Source organism: Melospiza melodia, chromosome 6, assembly GCF_035770615.1.
Source record: "Melospiza melodia melodia isolate bMelMel2 chromosome 6, bMelMel2.pri, whole genome shotgun sequence".
Taxonomy (NCBI): domain Eukaryota; kingdom Metazoa; phylum Chordata; class Aves; order Passeriformes; family Passerellidae; genus Melospiza; species Melospiza melodia.
In genome coordinates this window covers 71,412,273-71,434,035 of record NC_086199.1, presented here as the reverse complement: position 1 = coordinate 71,434,035, position 21,763 = coordinate 71,412,273, and the positions used below count along the sequence as shown (strand labels likewise).

The 21,763-nt window shown below is 37.6% G+C and overlaps 1 protein-coding gene across 4 annotated transcripts in view; it reads left to right on the top strand.

Annotated features, from left to right (window-relative positions):
- INO80 (INO80 complex ATPase subunit) overlaps nt 1–21,763 on the top strand; it is a 61,633-nt gene that overhangs the window by 12,159 nt on the left and 27,711 nt on the right. For all 4 annotated transcript variants that reach the window (XM_063159040.1, XM_063159038.1, XM_063159037.1 and 1 more), the window contains 19 exons: nt 522–642; nt 1,884–2,098; nt 3,068–3,121; nt 3,869–4,072; nt 5,348–5,543; nt 5,742–5,809; nt 6,122–6,331; nt 6,939–7,019; nt 8,151–8,246; nt 10,511–10,570; nt 11,165–11,307; nt 12,373–12,457; nt 12,950–13,067; nt 13,463–13,548; nt 14,515–14,682; nt 15,151–15,284; nt 16,069–16,136; nt 17,254–17,347; nt 18,453–18,630. In XM_063159040.1, the coding sequence (XP_063015110.1) occupies nt 522–642; nt 1,884–2,098; nt 3,068–3,121; nt 3,869–4,072; nt 5,348–5,543; nt 5,742–5,809; nt 6,122–6,331; nt 6,939–7,019; nt 8,151–8,246; nt 10,511–10,570; nt 11,165–11,307; nt 12,373–12,457; nt 12,950–13,067; nt 13,463–13,548; nt 14,515–14,682; nt 15,151–15,284; nt 16,069–16,136; nt 17,254–17,347; nt 18,453–18,630 (2,379 nt within the window). The remainder of the gene's footprint in view (nt 1–521; nt 643–1,883; nt 2,099–3,067; nt 3,122–3,868; nt 4,073–5,347; nt 5,544–5,741; nt 5,810–6,121; nt 6,332–6,938; nt 7,020–8,150; nt 8,247–10,510; nt 10,571–11,164; nt 11,308–12,372; nt 12,458–12,949; nt 13,068–13,462; nt 13,549–14,514; nt 14,683–15,150; nt 15,285–16,068; nt 16,137–17,253; nt 17,348–18,452; nt 18,631–21,763) is intronic.

Here is a 21,763-nt window from a genome sequence, read left to right as displayed (position 1 = left end):
CATTTCAATAATGCTGGGAGTATACTGGCATTTTTCATCATTTAGAGGAAAAAATGTTGAGGCAGCTGTATTTTTACCTGACAATCTGAGTATTCAAGCTGTTTGTCCTTGTGGAAATCTTTTAAATGCCTTTTCTTTAAATCTGTCCTTTTACATCCTTTGGAATGATAAAGTAGAACATGTATGTAATTTGGGAATGCAGGCCAAGCAAATGTTGGGTCCATAACTGGACCTCTTCATGTAGTGTGTTGTCTTGCTGGGCAGCACCTGTGTGGAAAAGACAGAGCAGTATGTTCTGAAAGTGCAACCTTCACTGCACCTCTTACTTAACCAGGTGGGCTGGGTTCCCTGTGCTCAACTTGGAGCCCACCCCTGGGAGCAGTGGTTTCACTTTAGACTCTCTGATAGTTGATAACAAATGCAAAATATGGAGAAGTGCATGCTTCCTGATCTCTTCTTTATGTTCAGGATCTGAGCTTGTTTGGGGGCTGTCTCTGTTACCTGCTCACTCTCCCCTTCAGTTGCAGCAGTACCAGTACTACAGCGCGGGGCTGCTCTCTACCTACGACCCCTACTACGAGCAGCAGCGCCACCTGCTAGGGCCCAAGAAAAAGAAGTTTAAAGAAGAGAAAAAAATAAAAGGTAAAGTCACTAACTTCATGCTTTTAAATGGCTGCTGGGATTTAACTTCTGTCCTACGTTGTTTCCTTTAATTAAACATAAATGTTCAAAACTTGTGGGTTTTGCAGGGAAATACCAAGTTCTGGCAAAGAAAAATGTCTTCAGAAAATATTGTGCTTTATCATCTGGCTTCTAGAAAGCTAGGGTGGAAAAAAGGTGTGTGACTGGAGAGTTCATGGCTCAAGATTTTCTTTGTGGACCTTATTCAGTAGTTTGGAATCCATAAACATTGTTTTGTATCATGGACCATTTACTCAAGAGTGTTTTGAAAACGTGATAGGTCCTTGAAAAGTTAAAGAGCTCAACCAGTACCTGCTGCAGTTAGTCCTGAATTTGTAGTTTTAGCGATTCGGAAGTTTCAGGGGGTGAATGTTTTCTGGAAAATAGAGGGAATTTGGAGTTGATGTTTGATGTCATTTAGAATAGAATTATATCTCTGACATAACAGCTGGAGTTTCTGAGATGTACATTTGCCAGGAAATACAGTTGCCTTTCTCTTTTGGCCTGGCAGTAGTTGTAAATCTGTAAAGAAGCAGAGAAGCCTATGAGCTGTCAGCATAAGGTGAACTCTCTTAGTGTAAGTACTTAAGTTTGAGCTGTGTTTTAAAGGGGTTATTTCAGGCTGGCTTCCATTCTTTTTGCAGGTTTTTAACCTTTAACTGTGGTGGTTTTTTTCTCCATTATGCTTGCAGCATCTGTAATTTTGCATACTCATGGTGAACATTTTTAATATCTGATACCAGTATCAATTTCCTCTGAAAGCTGGTGTGACATGACTATGTGCCATTATATTTCAATGCAGTCTTCTCCTTGCTGAGAAGTTTGCTTTGAGACTTACTGTACCAAGTGATAATGTTGTCACCTTTAACAGTCTTGCCTTTATGTAGCTTTAAGTAGAATATTGCCGCAAAGCAAGCAACGTGCACCAAGTCTGAGACATTTTAACTCTCAAGGCATCTTTCCCTGGGTGGAAGTAATTGCATTTCACCCCTCTATTAAACAGGAAAATCTTTCCATTATAAAGTACTGAGGAAATATCTAATAGTATAAATTAATTGCACCAGAATTGGAAAACATGGATAAGTTTGGCTTTTTTCTTGGTTCAACATATAAATTGACTAGGAGAATTTACTCAGGAAAGGTGCCTGATTAAATGTACCCAAAAATAGAAATGTATTTTTATGATTGTTGTTGCCATGCAGGCAAGTTGAAAAAAGTAAAGAAAAAGAGGAGACGGGATGAAGAACTCTCTTCTGAGGAGTCACCACGACGCCACCATCACCAGACCAAAGTTTTTGCCAAGTTTTCCCACGATACACCTCCACCTGGGCCCAAGAAAAAGCATTTGTCTATTGAGCAACTTAACGCGCGTCGGCGCAAAGTGTGGCTTAGCATTGTTAAGAAGGAGTTACCAAAGGTGAGCTTGGCTAATGGCAGTAGATCAGTGATGATAGAAGAAAGTGAAATAGGAAATTGACACTTAGAAAAACAGAGTAAAGTAAGACCTGATTTTTCTGGTGGTCATTAATGACCTAACTGGAATTCTGCAATCCGTAAGCAACATGTAGTTGAAATCTCACCAGTGGTACTAAACGGATCATGCAGCACATGCTTTGCTGTGGCTGTTCAACCCTCAGCAATGAAAGGTGCAGGAAGCTCTAGCAGGTTCTCACACTGATCTGCAGGATGGCAGTATAGACCAAACCACTATCTAGGTTTACAGTGGAGTTCAGAAAATAGGTGTTTCAGTCACAGCACCTGTGTTTTTCAAACCTTACCTCAGAAGCAGATTAGGGAAAAGTGTTTGTATCATTTGCAGCACAAGCTTCAGGCACATTTGAAATAGAAGGCTGGATTCACTGTTGGTAGTTTTCTGAGATGGTCAGAGTAGACCTTAAAACCTGCTTTTTGAAGTTCACAGTCAGCAGACTTTGAATTCTGCAAGTCATGACTGTGTCATCCTGTATGGACTTAAAAGCCAAACAAAGGATACGTGCAGTGAGAGAGACCATATTTTTTCAAAAGATGAATTTTGATCATGTGAAGAACATAGGATCTACATAAATTCTTAACATCTTTGGGAAACAGTGGAAAATATTGTTTCCCTCAGTGATAAAAATGGAATAGGAGACCTCTGCTTTGCAACAGTAGTAATTAAAGAAACAATTATGAAAAAAGAGGTGTTTTGCATGCTTCCTTCAGGATTTGGAATATATTTATGTATGCCTTCAGTAATTTAGGGATGAAAAGCTGTTTCAGTCAATTATACAGTAGTGTCCATGACTGAAGTTGGTGCATGTACCTGCTGAAGACTAGATAGTGATTTTTTAAAAATACTGTGAAGTTATTACCCTTTAACTAATTTACAGATTGTGCTCTTTTACAGGCATACAAACAGAAAGCTTCAGCCCGTAACCTCTTCCTAACCAACAGCAAAAAGGTAGGTGGTGTTTAGTTTTATACTGTTCCTTGTACTGGATGTAATAATCAAACTGTAACCTCTCTGTTTCTTACAATACTGACTATACTAGCAGGGCAATATAGGAGAAAGAACTGTATACAAGTAATTGTGATTTATTATAAGGCTTTTCATTTTTTAGCTGTGTTGTTTTGTTTTGTTTCATAAGCAACAGATGAAACAAACAACATGAGTTCCTTTCATGAGATCTTTCTGGCTTTTGAAAGATTTAGTTTGTACATTTTAAATTTACTAATCTTTGATACTGTACATTAGTGGCTTTGGTACACTTCAACTTTTGAGTTGCCCATCTATCCACTAATTAAAACCTGCTGGTTTTAAGCGTTCTGGTTGAAATCAAAGGGACTCTTGGAATATTAAGTGGTTTAATTTAGATAAATATGTAGAGGACCTGAGATTTTAAATAGAGCAGTTTTCAGCACAAGTGATTGCGAAAGCAATCCATCTTCTCATCAGAGTCTTCTCTGAGAATTGGCATTGTTTCTACCTGGAGAACTTTGCTTACAAACACTGGGTAACAGCTTTCTGAGTACTTTTCAAGGGTTATGCTCGTGTCTCATTCATTTGTATTGCTGCTGAGTAAAGTATCACAGTTTTTTCTCTTTTGAAGTATCAGACTTGGTTATAATTAAATATGATACTGTTTCTTGCTGGCTTTCTTTCAATCTGCCCATTTTATCACTGTTCCCAAATCTTATTTCCTTCTAGCTGGCCCACCAGTGCATGAGGGAGGTCCGGAGAGCTGCTATCCAGGCCCAGAAAAACTGTAAGGAAACTCTGCCACGAGCACGTCGTCTCACCAAGGAGATGCTTCTCTATTGGAAAAAGTATGAAAAGGTGGAAAAAGAGCATCGGAAACGAGCTGAGAAGGAGGCTCTGGAGCAACGCAAGCTGGATGAGGAGATGAGAGAGGTACAGCAAAATCACAGATTGCTGATACTTCATATGCTGAGGAGACACAGAAGTGACTAGATAATTTGAGTTTCTGAATCCAAGCCATGAGATTCAGTTATTTGTTCTGTTTTGGTGCTATTCCACATATGTCTTCTGCTGTCTTATTTTTGTTTACGTAATTATTCTAATGTTAGCAAGAGGTGATTGAAAAAACCCTTCAGATTGCATAAATTCTTTATAATTGAGTGAAATTGAGGAAGGAATCAGAAGCTGTGCATGTCTCAGACATACACAGCTCAGTGTTGGTAAGGGCCAACATTTTGTAATGGTTTGTATATCTTTCTGGATCCAGAAGGGAAGACACTTTTTCATTGACATTGAATTTTTTTGTCCTGTTCTTTTTTTTCCCTGCTGCTGTAAGATGATTCTGTTATTTATGTACGAGATGCAGAATTTTTTTGTGCTTGCTTTTTTTGTTAGCCAACTGGCAACTTCTTGGACTCTATTACAGAGTAAAAGGGATTGAATTCAAGAGAGTTTCCTTGTAAAAGCTCTCTAGTGAAACTGTGGTTGTTATTTTAGATATGTATACCTTATATGAGGAAAGGTTGAATCTTAAAACTAAATATAAGGTATTATAATGCTTAAATTATGCTTGCATTTATTGTGTTCCTTTCATTCTTGCAAATTCATTAACATTTGGTAAAGTTTTCTGCTGACTTAGATAAATAGACAAATTTTAACAGTTGCATTTTTTGCCAAAGCCTAAGGGTGAACAGAGCTTTTGCAATGCCTTGCTGAATGCTGAGTAATGATAATATCTCAAATCTATTACTTATTGATGTACTCATGTCTACTACCATAATTCCCTCTACTAATAAGTAACAGAATGTGGGAGTGAGGTTGCCATGAGAGCATTTCTTAACTGCTGAGTTCCTTTACTATAAACCACTAAAGTCATGCTATTTTTTTTATTTTTCAGTATAAACAAAACTTTGAAACTTTCTCTTAATAGATTATGGTGTTTTTTGTAATGATTACTGAATTTAAAAAAACTTTTCATTTACAACATTTTTATATTTTAGTATAGATATTTATGGAGTTGGTCAGTGTTCTTATGCGCAACTAATAATGTAGCACTTCAAAGTGATATGCTTAACATAATCTAAATAGATTGGTTGTTGATACATTATTAGATTTTATTTTTTCTTTGTTTAATTATATTTTAACATTGAACTCTTGTCCTGTCTCTTTTTGCTCTTCTTTTGTTTTTGGTAAATGCTCTTCTCTTAGGCTAAGAGACAGCAGCGAAAACTGAACTTCCTGATCACACAAACTGAATTGTATGCCCATTTTATGAGTCGTAAACGAGATATTGGACATGACGGGATACAGGAGGAAATCCTGCGCAAACTGGAAGACAGCTCTACCCAAAGGCAGATTGATATTGGTGGAGGAGTAGTGGTCAACATCACCCAAGAAGATTATGGTAAATGATTCATCTACAGTGCTTTCCTTGCACTCTTTTGAAATTTACTGTCCTCTGTGTGTTACCGTGAAAACTTAACAATTTCAAGCACAATAATTGCAGCAGTCCCTCTGCAAGGACTGCTGCAATTATTGGAATTTATCTGTGTGTTTGGCTGGTTACTGATGCAGAGCTCTCATATGGGTCTGGTATTTTCAGATAGCAACTATTACAAGGCCCAAGCTCTGAAGAATGCTGAGGATGCTTACCAGATTCATCAAGCCCGGGTATGTATCTTTTTGATCCATGAAGTAGAAGAGCAAGCAGAGTAATTGGCAGAAGCCACAGTACCAGGATCTTTCATAGCAGTCAAGTCAAACAGGATAATCTGGGGACCAGATTTGAATTTAATTCCATATACACATTTTGTGTTAAACCAGTAGAACATAAGGCTACTGGGCTTGTGGAACAGACTCATTTTCTCTTCATTTCTGACAAGTATCATGTCTTAATGTGAATTGTAAAGCCCTTTACACTACAGTTTCTTGATAAGTTAATATATTCACCATCTTATGTATTACTTTCCTCTTCCTGTTCAGACCAGATCATTTGATGAAGATGCAAAGGAGAGCCGGGCAGCTGCTTTAAGGGCTGCTAACAAATCCGGGACTGGATTTGGAGAGAGCTACAGTTTAGCAAACCCATCTATCCGAGCAGGAGAAGATATTCCACAGCCTACCATTTTCAATGGAAAACTGAAAGGTTATCAATTGAAAGGCATGAATTGGCTGGCCAACCTATATGAGCAGGTATATTAGTACATCTTGCAAATTTTTATAACTTCTGGGATTATTGAAGTCATTAAAGTTAGCCCAAAAATCGACTGTTTTTAAAAATAGACTGTGTATAGTTGATATTTAATGTATTTGGAAAAAAGAAAAGTACTAGGTAGGCCATGTACCAGTTCATGATTATTCTTTGATTATTGAATCGAAGTTCTTGATTATTTAGTACATAACAGCTTTGAATGGGGCTTTGAGTTCAGTATTCTTTGTGTGGTTTATACAACTGTTTATCACTTAGATCATATGTGGAGGAGACTTTTCCTGCTTGGAGTTGCATACTGTTTCGAGCTTGGGTCAGCAGATAAACTGCAGGCAGTCTTGTCCTTGTGAGTGTGCCCAGGTCACAATGGGATCATGAAGTGCAGAGAGGCGTAGGGGAAAAATAAGACTGAGAGATGAATGAAATATAGTTGAGATCAATTACCTCTCAGGAGCAGATGCAAGAGATGATAAAGTTTCAGAGTTGTTACAGTGGGGCTGTTCCCCCTCAGTTCAGTAGCAACTGTTTTACCAGTTCTTTGTAGTTTAAAAAGTAGTTAAGTGAAGGTGTTCATTTATGGATCTTTTGCAGGGCATCAATGGAATCCTGGCAGATGAAATGGGTCTGGGTAAAACAGTACAAAGTATTGCTCTCCTTGCACATCTGGCTGAGGTAGGTGGGTTTTACCTTGTTCCTGGGTGGTATGTTTGATAAAAGATGGATACTTTTCACATGTTGGAAATGAATTTTGAATTATAAAGCTTAAATGTCTTAAAGAGTATTTTATACATTGTTTCCACATGGAGCCATTGAAATAGTTACAAATATGAATGTTTGTCAATTTTTATTTATATAGAGTTTTCATTTATTCACAGAGTAAAATCTTCTCACTTGCACTGAGTGTAAAAGCCTCAGGAGAGAACATGCACATTTGATGGTTCACTGAGTTTTACAGATCAAAGTGCTCAGATTCTGAGCTTCATGGCAATTAGCATTAATTTCCATATTCCAGTGGGGTTTTGTAGGAAACATGGCGATTCTTTTGTGCCAGGGCAGACAAACAAAACAGAATTAACAACAGGAGCTTACTTCTTAATGCAGAAATAGATACATTTATTTTAAAAATCACAGTCTTGATTGCAATCCAGTCACTTGCCCTAAATAGGAGATATCAATGAAGTGATGCTAGAAGCAAAATTAGCTGCACTAGTGACCAAATTGTGTGCATTTCTTTATGTTACTGCTACTGTTGGCCAAAATACTGTAAAAGTGTGCAGAGCTGAAGGTTCTTGAGCTCATCTGCATAGAGAGAATAACAAGATAAGCTTGTCTTCCTGTGACACCGCACCTTGAGGTTTTTCTAAGGTTACACAGCACTTTGTTCTTCTGCCTCTCCCTTAGGAGGGCCAGCTTGTAACTGCTAATATATTAATGGATCAACTCAGTTATTTCCCAGAGAGCACTGTAATTTGTGATGTGGCAGAGCAAAGTTTTTCAATATGACCTCAAGTTCTTATCAAAACGACAGGGGCTGTTAGTAACATGCAGGTGGCAACTCTCAGATACAAAGGATTTTGTTCTGGGAAGAACTTTGCTGTTATGAAATAAGTTTTGGTTAAACATTAGATCTGCTCTGTTTGATTTTGTATCACCCTGCTGTGCTGGAAGAGTTTTGCTATTTTGCATACAGTTCCCTCTCGTGTAGTCACTGTCATTTAGTAGATTTAAAGCCATATCAAACCATCTCTTTATCACTTCACTTCAATTACTTTTTAAATTTAATTTTTTATGTGTGTTTTCCAGAGAGAGAACATCTGGGGACCTTTTTTAATAATTTCACCTGCCTCTACTCTGAACAACTGGCACCAGGAGTTTGCCAGATTTGTACCTAAATTTAAGGTAATAAGGATGTCCAAGAAATTTCTTTCTGTTTCCTTGAGAGCAAACCATTTTGTTCTCCTGAGTTCTGTATCATATCTGGGTGCTTACTGAACAGATAACAGGGAAGTAACATGTAGTTATTACAGAAAAATAGAGCAACTATGGACATACAATTAATAATCAAGGAAAAGCAGAGAAGTGAAGCACAAATAGATAAGAGCAAAAAGATTGCAAGAAAACATGGAGTTTTTCAGGTATATTGTGAATGTGAAAGCATAGTCAATAGAAATAGTAAACAGTAAATTAGAAAGCAAGGAGCTATCAGTTACTGAAAAACAAGCTGCTTACCTGTCCCCCAGTGGAAACATTGGAGTGTTGCAAAGGAAAATTTGAAAAGAAATGTGTACTGCTAAGACAGTGCTGTAATTTCAGAATTCAGGATAGGCAAAAGTGTTAGAAGCTTGCAGTTATATCTGCAAAGAGAAACAGATAATAATTTAAGTATTTGGGTTGTTAACATAATAACTTTTGATATAAAGAAGTCTTGATTTTTTTTTTTTGAAACATCAGATTTTCCTTTTTACAGAAAACAGTAGAAGACACCTAGTTGTGAGTAACCAGTATACCAGTAACATCAGGCTAATTGTTTGAATGTCTTGGCTACTTAAAAAAGTATGAGGAGCAAACTTTGAATGTGTAACTATAAGTGATACTTGAATCTTGGTCAAGGCAAAATTAAAGGACTTAGCTTTTACCAAATAGCTTGCTTTGGAGACCCTGGTGAGACTGTACATTGGTTGTGGTGTTGTTTAGTTTGAGGTATCTGTATGAAGAGAAGTTGTGCTAGAGCATAGTTAAATACTTTTTATTCCAGTGACTCCAATTTTGGAATAAATTGGCATTACTGAGCCTTTAAAGCAACTAAGAAATGCAACTGAAGAAATTCAAACACTTGTGTTATTGAGGAGGTATTCAAAAGAGAAGAAAAGCCAACACAACCTAAAAATGATCCATTCATGTCTTTTCATAGCCCAAAATAATAGGGGCTCTTGATTAAAAAACTTGAGAGCTGTTGGCCAATCTATCTGCTTTGTCTCACTTCTTTGATCTATTCATTGTATGGAATAGGCAAGCAACTGTTTATGCTTTCTCCTCAGGAATGAAATACAGCAAATGTTTGAAAAATGCAGTCAGGATGCTTGTGAAAAGATAGTTTTCTCTTTTTTGACTTAAACACCAAACTGTTTAAATCATTGTATAGCTGTTCTTTGGCATGCTGATCTTATTGCATGCTGATGTTTACCTCATCCATGGAACAAAATGTATTTTAAAAATAAGTTTTCTAAACTTACTGTCACATGTTTATAACTTCAATCAATCTTTTTTTCAACCAGTTTTGTTTCTTCCTCTAATCATACAGAAGTGTGCAGTCAGTTCTGCTTGTAGTAAATCACAGTGAATTTTTGTCCCTGGCAGAATATGTAAACAAAAAGACAAATCACTTTTTAGGCAGTCTGGTTGTTTTACAAACAGAACAGTAGGAAGAGTATTCACTTAAAGGCTTTTGGAACTTGTCAGTTGAAGTTGTAAGACTTTTCACCACCTCAGCAAGCAGCATTCTTCCTCCCTCCCAAACCTCCCAGTCTTAGCTGACTGTAAGTCTTTCCACCAGGCAGGAGATGGCAGTACAGTGTTATTAACCAGTGGCAGGATTCAGTGCTGTGCAAAGGTCTGAGTAACAGTTTTGAACTGCAGATAGTTTAAAGGCTTTCTCTGGCAGTAGTGGTTGATTTTAAAATTCTTATATTAAATATATTCATGCCAGACATTTTAACTTCATCTCAGCTTTTTGGGGTCAGTTCTGAAATGGAAAACCAACAGGACCATGGAGGTTGTTAAACAGGCAACAAGCCTTCTAGTCCTCTAGCTTTAACTATAGCAGTTGAGTGCAGACCTCATTCTGCCATAAGCAAAGTACAATTTTTAATTTTTGGGAAAAAAAACTGACTAGAAGGTTTGTGCTAAATGCTAATGGACATTTTTAGATTCTCATCATAGCTTGATCAGGCCAAGTTTCTTGATGCCTTCTCCTGGAATGCTCTTTTTATTACAGTAAATTATTTTTAAATGCTTTCTGATTTTTCTCGATGGTAAAAAGATAATTTCCCTTTTTGTTGTTTTGGAGAAAGAAGTATGCCATTTTGTAGACTACAGACTATAAAATTCCAGAGCTGGTGTCATTATTTGAAAATAATGTCTTTCTGATTTTTTTACTTTTTCAGGTGCTACCTTATTGGGGAAATCCCCATGATAGAAAGGTGATCAGAAAGTTCTGGAGTCAGGTAATGCCAGCATGAATGTGTACTTTGACTGTTTTTCTCTGTGCACAGTAAACCAGAAACTGTTGCTACATGTCACCAAATGAAGCTAGTGGTGTGGATGCAGAGTTTCTTAATTCCTGGAGTAACATTTTCATTAAGATAATGAGGTGGAAGACTTCTCTTGTGCTGAAAAGCAATACCATACAGGGCAATTGAATGTGGCATGGGGTTCAGATGGAGAGCTAGAGCTCTGTTCTTCATCTGGAAGTTTCAGTGTCAAGGACTGTTTTTCTGTTTGAGTAACCTAGCTTGGAATATCCCAATGCAGAATCCCTGCAGTTTTGTCAAGATTGTTCCTTATTTAACAATAGCATTTTGTAGGGGTCAGTACCCAGGTCTTGTCTTGCCTTGCACATTAAGAAAGGTCTGAATTTGTTCAAGGGCTGAAGTCCAGGTCCACTAGTTGAGTAACTGTGATATAATTAATTTTACAAGTCAGCTGTGAAAAATGCAATAGTAATGAGAAGATTGTAAAACAGAAGTCAGAAATTACAGTGAACTCTTGACAATGTACCTACATTATGTGGACATTTGTTTCTCCTTTTGTGGTTGTAGAAGACACTGTATACTCAGGATGCTCCTTTCCACGTGGTAATTACCAGTTACCAGCTGGTAGTGCAGGATGTGAAGTATTTCCAGCGAGTGAAGTGGCAGTATATGGTGCTGGATGAAGCACAGGCACTCAAGAGTAGCTCCAGGTAATAAACTAACTGAAAGCAAAATCTTTTCTGTGTATCAGACTCTTGGAGGAGTATCAAGAAAGCATCAAGAGAACATAAATTGATAGAAGTTAAAATTGAAACACATTAGACCCCTTAAGTATCTAACCCAGTTAAATATCTGTATAACTCTCTGACACAGGATAGATTTATTAGGTTTTTTGCATTTAGATTTTCCAAATATGTAAAATGTAATTAAAAGGTAGCTCTGGAGCAGGAACTTGTATGGAGCACAGGACAGTTAAACAAAACAGTGTGAAATGCTGTTCACTTTCCCTCCTGACTACTCACACAATTCTGCCTAGTGAATGGTCTGTAGTCCTTAGCTTATATTGCTTATATTGGCTCCATTAAATGCATTATTTTGATTCCTTATTCAGTGGCACTTCCAGACATGAATGAAGGTCAGAACTCCATGAGTACTGTTGGCTGCAGTAAAGCCCAGTCTGTGTTATGAGACTCTATGCCAGAAAATTTTCTGTTTGTTTTCAAGTAATGGATTTGTCTGTCTTTATTTCTGTAATTGCTTTCCCATAACCTTTGTTCAAGTTGCAGTAAGTTGAGGACTACTTTAGATGCAGGCTGATTCTGACCAAAGTTTGTTTCTTCAGCATTCTTGGGAAACCACCCCTCAAAGATTATTTTAATGTATAGCTCAGCACACTGTCACAGTAGCCTATAAGCTTCCTCTTGTAAAGTATGAAAAATACATGACATTCTGATTCAAACTACCTGTTTCTTTTGGAAAGTTAATTATTCTGATCATGAGACTTTATTTATAAGCATTTATTTTAAAAATGAGTAAAAAAGATATTTAGAAAAATATAATAAATTACACACTTTTATTTTTTTTAATTGGAAAAAGGTTATTTTTTCCTGTAGTTGTCTTTTGAAAGACTGGGGAACAGCTGTAATAGTTTTGTCCAGTGGCTTCCAAAGATCATTTGGGAAACTCACTGGAAACAATTTGCTTTAAATTACCTTATGTTTCATATCATTCTACAGTTTTCTCTATAAATGATTTTTCTTGCTTTTATTCGTCAGTGTTCGTTGGAAGATCCTACTACAGTTCCAGTGCCGAAACAGATTGTTGTTGACTGGTACCCCAATCCAGAACACAATGGCTGAGGTATTTGGGAGCTCAAAAGAGTGGATTTTTTCTTTGTAACAATAATACACACTAAACATATGTAAACAGTTGAGAAATCTGTTGTATTTTTGTGGTTGAGGGATCATGCTTGTAGCAAACCACTGACAGACAAACATGGGATCAGCCCTGGGAGGGAAAAATATGGAAACTTGCCACTAAAGATATTTGAAGTAAAACTTAGATTAGATGAAATCTAATTCTGGTGACTTTTCCTTTTGTTGGCTGCACTAGTTAGAATGTGTTTGTCACTGCTTTCTGATGGGATTCTGTTAAGTTGGCATTGGTCTGTCTGTGGCATTGTGGGGGGAGGCAGGAAGAGAATGCAGCTGGTGTTTTGTTTAATTTTGCCATGTCTCATGATCTAGTGAAGTCATTTTGCTTATGAAGAGCTGCAAGTTTTTGGGATCCCCAATTACCTTATCCACAGTAGGATGACTTTTGCTAATCTGGTGTTTTCTCCTCTCCTTTTAGCTGTGGGCCCTGCTGCATTTTATCATGCCAACACTGTTTGATTCCCATGAAGAGTTCAATGAGTGGTTTTCTAAGGACATAGAGAGCCATGCAGAGAACAAATCTGCTATTGATGAGAGTGAGTGCAGTGTATAACTATTATGATTTTTATATTAAGAATCTGTTGCCTTTTTGAACTAAAAATGGCTAAATTTTCTATGAGATATGGCATCTAAAGCAGAGGATGCACAATGGGATTGGAGATGCATAATTACTGGATTGCTGTTGATAGTTTATGTTAAAATTTCTGTTTCTGGCTGTAATATAGCATGTGTAATGGATAGAAAAAAACAGTGTAGCACAGCACTCATTTGAAAAAGAAAAATCAACAGAGAAAAATATCAACTCTATGCGGTAAGAACTCACATGGGGGAAATGGCTGAGCAGTTAGGGACTTAATTTGTCGTAAAACACTATATAATTTTCCTTTCTGATTAGGTAATTGTTCTTTCTTTCCCCTTCCCTTTATTTCAGATCAGCTATCCCGCTTGCATATGATCCTGAAGCCATTTATGTTGAGAAGAATCAAGAAGGATGTGGAAAATGAACTGTCAGATAAGGTGAGAAAAAGTATTTCTCTGGAATGGGTATTACAGCTCTATTGTCATAGCTCTGTTCTCTGATCTGGTTCTTGCAAACTTGTTTGTCAGTCTGCATACCTGAAATCTGACTGTAGACTTCTCTTCAACCTTCACTTTCTTGCACCTCATCCCAGCAATGTCATTAGATGTGAATGTAACTGAAGAACTTCTAATTAATAAACGTTTTTCTTGGGAAAGTATTTTGTTACCTGTTAAAAATGAAATATCTTCAGTCCTGGTTAAGTTGACAGAAGTATCCCTAATGGCTGTGAAGGAGATTAATACATCAATTACTGGGTAATAAACATTTCCAGTTGCCTTTGTGAAGGATTTGGCATGGATTTGGGATTATTTTTTTTTGCTTGCCTGTACAGAGAAATGCATAGTGGCAGCATCATGCTCTTTTCTCTTGCCAGTCTCTTAATTTCACCTGGATATTAGCAATACTAGATGATCCTGTGGTCAACAGGTTGAGAGACATTGGCTGAGAGACATCTGGTTTGTTCTGATGAGCTTAATTATTTCAGTGGCCTTCCCACAGACACTGTTGTTGTGCGATGCACGGTCGCTGCTGTGGGTCCTGGCACTCCTTAGCATGGGTCTGAGTGGGGAGCTGTAGGATGGCAGAATTGAGGTCAGATTTTAAACTGATCAGCTGCAGGTGTGATGTCAGCTTCTTAAGAATCCATCTGTTTACTCAGTTGTGTTCATGTACTTTTAAAGGTCTGTCTCCCACATCATTACACAAGCCTTCCAAAACACACCTGTCAGTCAAGTTCTTTCCAGGTTAGATCCTGAAATGCACATCTGAATGCAACTGCCTATAAATGTATTTTTTGATGAAGTTGTGTTTCCCTCAAGGTGTGTTTCTGCTCTATGTACACTAATGTTATCATCCTTCATTTTAGAGAAAGAAATGGCTAAATCTTCATTATCATTTTGCAGATTGAAATTCTTATGTACTGCCAGCAGACAAGTCGACAGAAGCTCTTGTACCAAGCTCTGAAAAACAAAATCTCTATTGATGACCTCTTGCAGTCATCAATGGGCACTACTCAGCAAGCACAGACCACCACTAGTAGTCTCATGAATCTAGTCATGCAATTTAGGAAGGTAAGGGTATTTTAAATAATAATTTTTGAAAAGTATGATCATTGGTTAGCACCAAACTAAGATGTGGCTTCTAGAAAACACCGTATTAAAAAAAATGTGGCATAGGCAAGCAAATTGGCATGCAATTCAGTTGTGTTTCAGATGCAGTGTAGCATTGATGTTGGGTGAAGAAGGGTTTTAGCTCTATGATGCATGCATTTGCTAACTGATTTGGTTACAAAGGTTGGTGTGGTTACAAAGGTTGCTTTGGCTGAAGGAAGCCATTCAGTTGGGAAGAAGAGGCAGTAGCTGTTATATGAATAGCAAAAGGTCTGACGCCATATTCAGAGCAGATACACTAAAATAACCACGCAATATTAAGCAATACTAAAGTTTCAGTGATCATTGGTCATGGTTGATTTGGGATGTAGATGCTGCACTGGACTAAGTTAATTCCTCCCAGCTTTTGACATGCTCTCTGTCTTACAGGTGTGCAATCACCCAGAGCTGTTTGAGCGACAAGAAACTTGGTCTCCATTTCACATCTCCCTAAAGCCATACCAGATTTCCAAGTTCCTCTACCGTCATGGACAGATCAGGGTCTTCAACCACTCACGGGACAGGCAAGCCTATTCCACTTCCTATCCAGTTTAGCATATTTAGTATTATTACTTACACTTATTTTTATAAATGCTAATTAGCTCCCTTACCTGGTGTACTTAAGTGATGTTGGCTGAGCAGTCCATTTCCTTTTAGTCATTCAGCTGTTAAACATCTGATATAGGTGCTCTTTCTTGGTGGAATTCTAATCACAGAATATCCCTTTGATTGTGTAAGAAAGCCAGGAAAAGGAATTTAGAGTTGTTGCTGATGATGTGTAGTAGAATTGAGCTTCAAGAGATCCTTGAAATAACAAAAAGCCCCACCTGATTTCCCTTTAGTGAGTTTTCTCATGCCAGGAAACTGTCAGTATCTGTCTGTTGCAACATGGTATAACATGAGCATCTGCTAGTGCCTTGACAGCTTTTAATGCTCACCTTGGATGAGGAGAATCTGCCCAAGTGCAGTTTGCTATTTTCTCCAACCATGCCAGTTCTTGATTTTGTCTGCATTCAGTTACAAGAAGTGCTGAGGGAAGAGACAAGAGAGATGTGTATGAAGACAAGACCAGCTTTCCTAGAAACATACAGTGCAGTTCCAGCACAACAATGGTGTGTCTCAGTGTCAAATAAACAGCAGTGCATGTGGACTGATGGCACTTTCCTTCTACTGCTGTCCAGTTCCAGATATTCAGAGCACTAAAATACTTACCACAGTATTTTATGAGGAAGTGATTGTGTGATTGAACATGTTAGGTGTTAGCACCTTCTTATTGATGTTGTTTGGTTTTGTTCCTTTAATTTTCAGGTGGTTACGGGTTTTACTTTCACCATTTGCACCAGACCACATCCAGCAGTCTCTCTTCCACAGGAAGGGTAGGTTTTCAGTCTTGGGAAGCAAGTTGGATTTTAATATGCCTTCTTCTTCAGGGGGAAGGACTGAGAGGCCAGATTAATTAGTTCTCTGAGATAATATGATAAGAACTTACTCGAATTTTGTTTGTGTTTGTACGTACGTTTAATTTGCTCAGAGAGGAAACAATGGAAAGCAGCTGGAATAATCTGTTGGATAACTTGTCATTTAGTTACTGCTTAATCCTAGTGCAGTATCCTAATTCAGTCTGTCTTGTTTTAACTTGCTTCAATAGATTAGTGCTGCTTTTTTAATCTAATGTGAATTTTTCATAGATTTAATTCTAAGAAATCTTGGATTCATTTCAGTACTTTCTGTGTTGTATCTTAAACTGCCAACTTACTTTCAACTAGAAACTAGATGAGATGCAAGTGACCCAGAATCTATCAATGAGCAAAAAAACCAGAAAAGCTGCTGATATTGGCAGATACAACTTATTATAGATGATTGGGTATTTTTCCTACAAGACCTAATTAGATCATTGAGCTACTGAGATGGGAAAATCTTCAGAAGTATAAAACAGGAGAGATACTGGCTGCATTACTATGCTGAAATCTGTTAGTGTGGACCTCTTCAGCTGGTATTGGGGCTATGCAGTGCACAGGGATGGGCCTGCAAGGCTTTTCCCTACCAACACCTGCAGCTCCTTCTAACCCATTTGACTTCCTGGGTGAGAGGGAGCGTGTGAGACAGGCATCCTGAGGTGTGCATGTTTTGGAAGATACTTGTTCAAATTTGCAAATATTCACACTGCCTGTTGATTCTTAATAAGTGCAACAAATGTCCACTGCACTTGGGCCTAGCATGCATTTCTCTTTCTTGGTAAGAGCCCTTCTCTTGCCCACACTGTGAAATGAACTGGAGCATGGAGTCTGGCAACAGAGATTCAAACCGAACTTTCTAAAAGATCTAGGTTAAGTATTTCTAAGATATGTAGGTTAAATTAACATCTCCTGTTTACTCACCTAGATTTGTCATGTATCATAGAATGTGTATCCTAAATGGATGAAGTAAATTTAGTTTTCAGCTGTGAGTGTCTGTGAAATGTGTTGGCCTAACTTCAGTATTTCTGTGACCTAGGCATCAATGAAGAAAGCTGTTTTTCTTTCCTCCGGTTTATTGATGTCTCTCCAGCAGAAATGGCAAACCTTATGAATCAGGGACACTTAGCCAGGTGAGGACAACTTTTTTTTCCTCTCTTTTAGTAATTACAGGAAAAGTACAGATGATGTCAGTTATTCCTCTCTAAACCTGCATGTATTTTCTGTGCCTCCTAATATTATAATTTCTCTATCATTATCTAATACTAGAACAGCTTCTAGAGTGTTCCTCCAGGTATAGGGCACCATTATGCAATGCAGTTTTTATCACTGTCACAAGAAATCCTGTGTTACAAAGAGTTGACATAGTAAATACACAGGGTGGTCAAAGGGCAAAAGGAGAGTTTGCTTCAGGTCATGCTGCAGCTTGCTGGTGTTATCAAGCACAAAATCCAGACTTTAGGAGGCCACTTCAGTGCAGTTCTTACCAGTTGCACTTCATGTTTTAAACACACGTGGAATAAGCTTGTGCTGTGGTTGTTGTTCTTCAGCCCTGAGCCATACTTTCCACATGTCTTGTTATTAATATGGAATGTCATTCTGAGGTATAGGCTTTGAACTGTGGATTTATATTATCTTGAAAGAGAGGTGATCTTTTAAGTTATAGTGTAGTCTGAAAGGACTCTGAGTCAGGTTAATAGGGACTGTAATAAATTTTAGACTGAAAGTAAATCTTTATTATTAAATAGAGATGTTCCACTTTAGGGCTTTTTAAGTGTAATATTATTTTTTTGTTCTGGTTATTTTGAATTACTGTTTCTTGACTGCACCTCAGTAACATAATTCAGATTTCTCTTGATGTGTCTCAGTGGTATTTGTGATAAATTGTGCATTCGTTACACATGCTGGTATGAATAATTTATATGTAATTTACAGAAAAGTCGATGCAATTTTAAATAGCAATGGCTAAGTGGGGCTTCACCATTTTCTATTAAGTGCTTCAAAGTATATCCTGATTTAATCCCTTAGATTCAGTTAAACCACCTTAGAAAAAATTGAAATAAGAAAAAATTTGAAGATGTCTAGCAGAAATTATTTTCTTTAAGGCAGGATGCTGTAAGTCTGATATTCTGACAAAAACTGCATTTCTATCAAAAAAAGTTATGCTGTAAATATATTCAAGCCTTTCTTTCACAAAGCAGTGAATAAATGCATCTCCTCTGTTTTTTTTTTTTTCAGATGGTTAGCTCTTTTCCTGTCTCTGAAAGCATCCTACAGGCTCCATCACATGCGCTCCTGGATGGAGACTGAAGAGGACAAAGAGCAGGGGTCATGTTTTCTGAGGAACAGGGATTTCTTGCTTGATGTAAATTTCCCACTGTCTTTCCCTAACTTGCACAGCTGCACTTTGCTGCAGGTAAGCAAAATTTCTGTGATCTGGGGACAGTAGCAAATCCTTGAAGAGTGAGAAATGATGAAAACCATTCTGTCCTTATGAAACAGGGAAAACTGACTTGATAACGGGATGATGATACTGTCTGCTTTTTTAGATACAGTTAAGAGACTTTAGAGTGCGAAACAGAAGAATAGTTTAACCCATCTCCTTCCCATGTGGCATTACATTTCAAAACTTGCTATAATGAATAAATCAGTTGACTTAGAAAGCTTCAAAATATTACTGGAGCGCCATAAGTAGATAAAATAGCAGCAGAACTAAACTCATTATTTGTTAGGGATAGACTCTATATGTAAGCTTAGGAGTTTCATAATGTTTTTTATATGCAAAATTGTCATTTTCTGGCTGAAACTGCTCTTCTCTTGTCCAATTCAATACATTGTTGCAGTAGCTGGGGAAAACAGAGACCAGCCTGACAGTGTAGCTGGTGAACGAGCATTTTCAGTGCTGTATTTCTACTCTGAAATTTGCTTCTGCTACTGTCTGGTACATCCATATGTATTCAAATTACTGTGTAATGCAAGATCATTTTGTTAGTCTTTGGCAAAATCTCCTAGTGTGGAGATTTTGCCTTTTTATGACTAAATTGCAGTTGATTTCCTGAGTTAGATTAAGTCTCCATTGATTCAATTCACTGGGAAATAAGTTCACAGAAGTGCTAACGTGGAGTCAGGAAAACATCTTGGGCAGTTAGCAGATATGCTGTAAAAAAAAAAAAAATCATTTCTGAAACAGTGAGATTGTGCCAAATTTCTCAAGGGAATATTGCTTCTGCTCATGAGTCTGGAAGGGGAAAGGAGATAGCCAGAATTCAATTGAATATTGTGTAGAGGAAGTTGAAATTGAAGACGCATAAGCAGTAGGAAACCAACCTTGGACTTGGTGTCATGTTTTGCAGCGTTGACAGCAAAGCCAACAAAATGAGTTCTCCTAGTTATCAAACAAAGAGCCAGCCAAGTGAATGTGTGCCTGTTAACTCTGGCTGTGCTGGTATTTCAGTAGTCTGTGTTTCCATGTCTAGCTTGGTAAAATCTCTATGCCATATGAATTTGCTTTCAGTTAGTTTTTCTGAGATTACTGTCTGCTCTTTCTATAGTGCCTGCAGTGCTTATCTCTGAGACTGTAGTGTAGCTCTGTCCTCTTGTTTGCACGGTTAAGGAGAATTTGTGTGTTGGCAGTAAAGAAGATGGTATCAGAATTGAGAAGGTAGCATTCGTTTTTACATATGTAGAACAAGTCCTTACATAGCCCTTGGTTTGGTGTGTATGAATATCAAAATGAAAATCATCAGATTTTCTGAAGGACAGAAGATGGATTAAGATTTTAGACTTTAAATGTAAAATGTGGAATATGCATGTGTAAGTGTTAATATTAATGATTAAATTTATAGGATAGGCTACAGACCCACCTATACCACAGTCTAGCAAGGATTAAACATTACTTTGGTTTCTCCAGATAATTTCTATTCTTTGAGGATGTCAGTACTTGTGTCCTAAGGGTTCCCAGGGCTGTTGGCTGTATGTAACTAATGACTGTTGCAACTAATAAGTTCAGTATAGAAAAAAGCCAGCTGAGGAGCAGAGTTCATCAGTGGGTACAATACAGTGCATTTGTGATAACCCCAGTGTGAATCTAAAGGAAGAATAGCCCTGCAGTTATGACAGATACTTTAAAGCTGTTTTCCAGCCTTCCTGTTAGACAAATTACCACCTGAAGTCAATTTAAAATAAGCTATATTTACAGAATTTTATTTGCAGAGCTTTTGTTTAGAACACCCTAAAAAAAAGGAAAGGGTGGTTGGGGAGTGCAAAACCTAAAGGAGAGTTGAAAATCAAGCTTCCCTTTACGTGCCTGTCATTTAGCACTGCACATTATTGTGAGTGAAATGAACTAACTTTTTCCTTAGCCCAGACTGGAGAAGCTTTCAGTGTAACATTCCCCAAGGCTTCCTCTTGGGCTTCATAAGATAGTAACATGTAGGGAATGAGAAGGGTGAGAAAAGAGGAAAAAGGAAATGGTAAAATCTGGAAAGCTTTTTCTTAACTGCTCAGATCAGCATTTCCGGTGTAAGAGACAAAGTATGAAAATAAGTCAATAGAAAAAGAGACACATTTATTTTTAATGGATATTTCTGAAATTGAAGTAGCATCTGTCTAAAGATACGTTTAATCATGTAAATGCAGAAATTGCTTGCAGAGTGTGAGGTCTCTTGATTGCCCCTGCTCAACACCTCCACATGATATGTATTCATTTGTATGCATTGAATTAAATGAATATAAAATCTGCTCTGTTTACATGAACCCTTCCCTCCTTTCCTTTTGTAATTTTATTTCTATTAAAAATGTGGGAGTGTTAATGGGATTAAGATGTTGGTAGCAACCACCCATATTTATGTGCAGCTTTATTTGCAATATAGGACACCCTCTTTCAACTTAGTTTGGAGTGCATAGTTGTACATGTGGGGCTTTTAGCAGTCTTCCTCTTTGGTTTTTTGCTTTGTTGTTCTAAAGTATGTGAGCCATTTCAGAGCTGTGGCTGTGTTCAGTCCTGTAATTTTACCCAGTCTTTTCCATGTATGTGGTTGATGGGAAGCTGATGGGTTTCCACTGTCCCTGTTATATCTGGTGACTGCTCCATTCATGAATACTTAACAGCTGCATATGTCAGAATTCAGAGGGATGTTTCTTATATGACCTGCTCATAGTTTGTACACAGGAATCTAGCACTCAAAGCAGATTAATGCCCAGGTACAAATATTTTTCTCTTATTTTGAGTACCTTCTTGATGCTTTATTTGTTTCCTCCTAGGTACTTAAATTGCCATAAAGTCATCTTAAATGGGTCTTTGATATTGTTTTCCAAAAGAGAATTAAGTAACAAACTTGCATAGGTTTGGAATTACAGTTTGTTAACTTCCTCTCTATCCATTTCTTGTATTCTGACTTTCCAGGAAATAATTACCAAATGCCTCTATTGACCAGGGTCACAATCAGCATGTCAGTGCTTGCTGTCATAAGACTTACTGGAAAGCTCTTGTGACTGCCTGCAATGATGATTTTTCTTCATAAAATCAGCTGTACTCCCAGTGTGGTGTC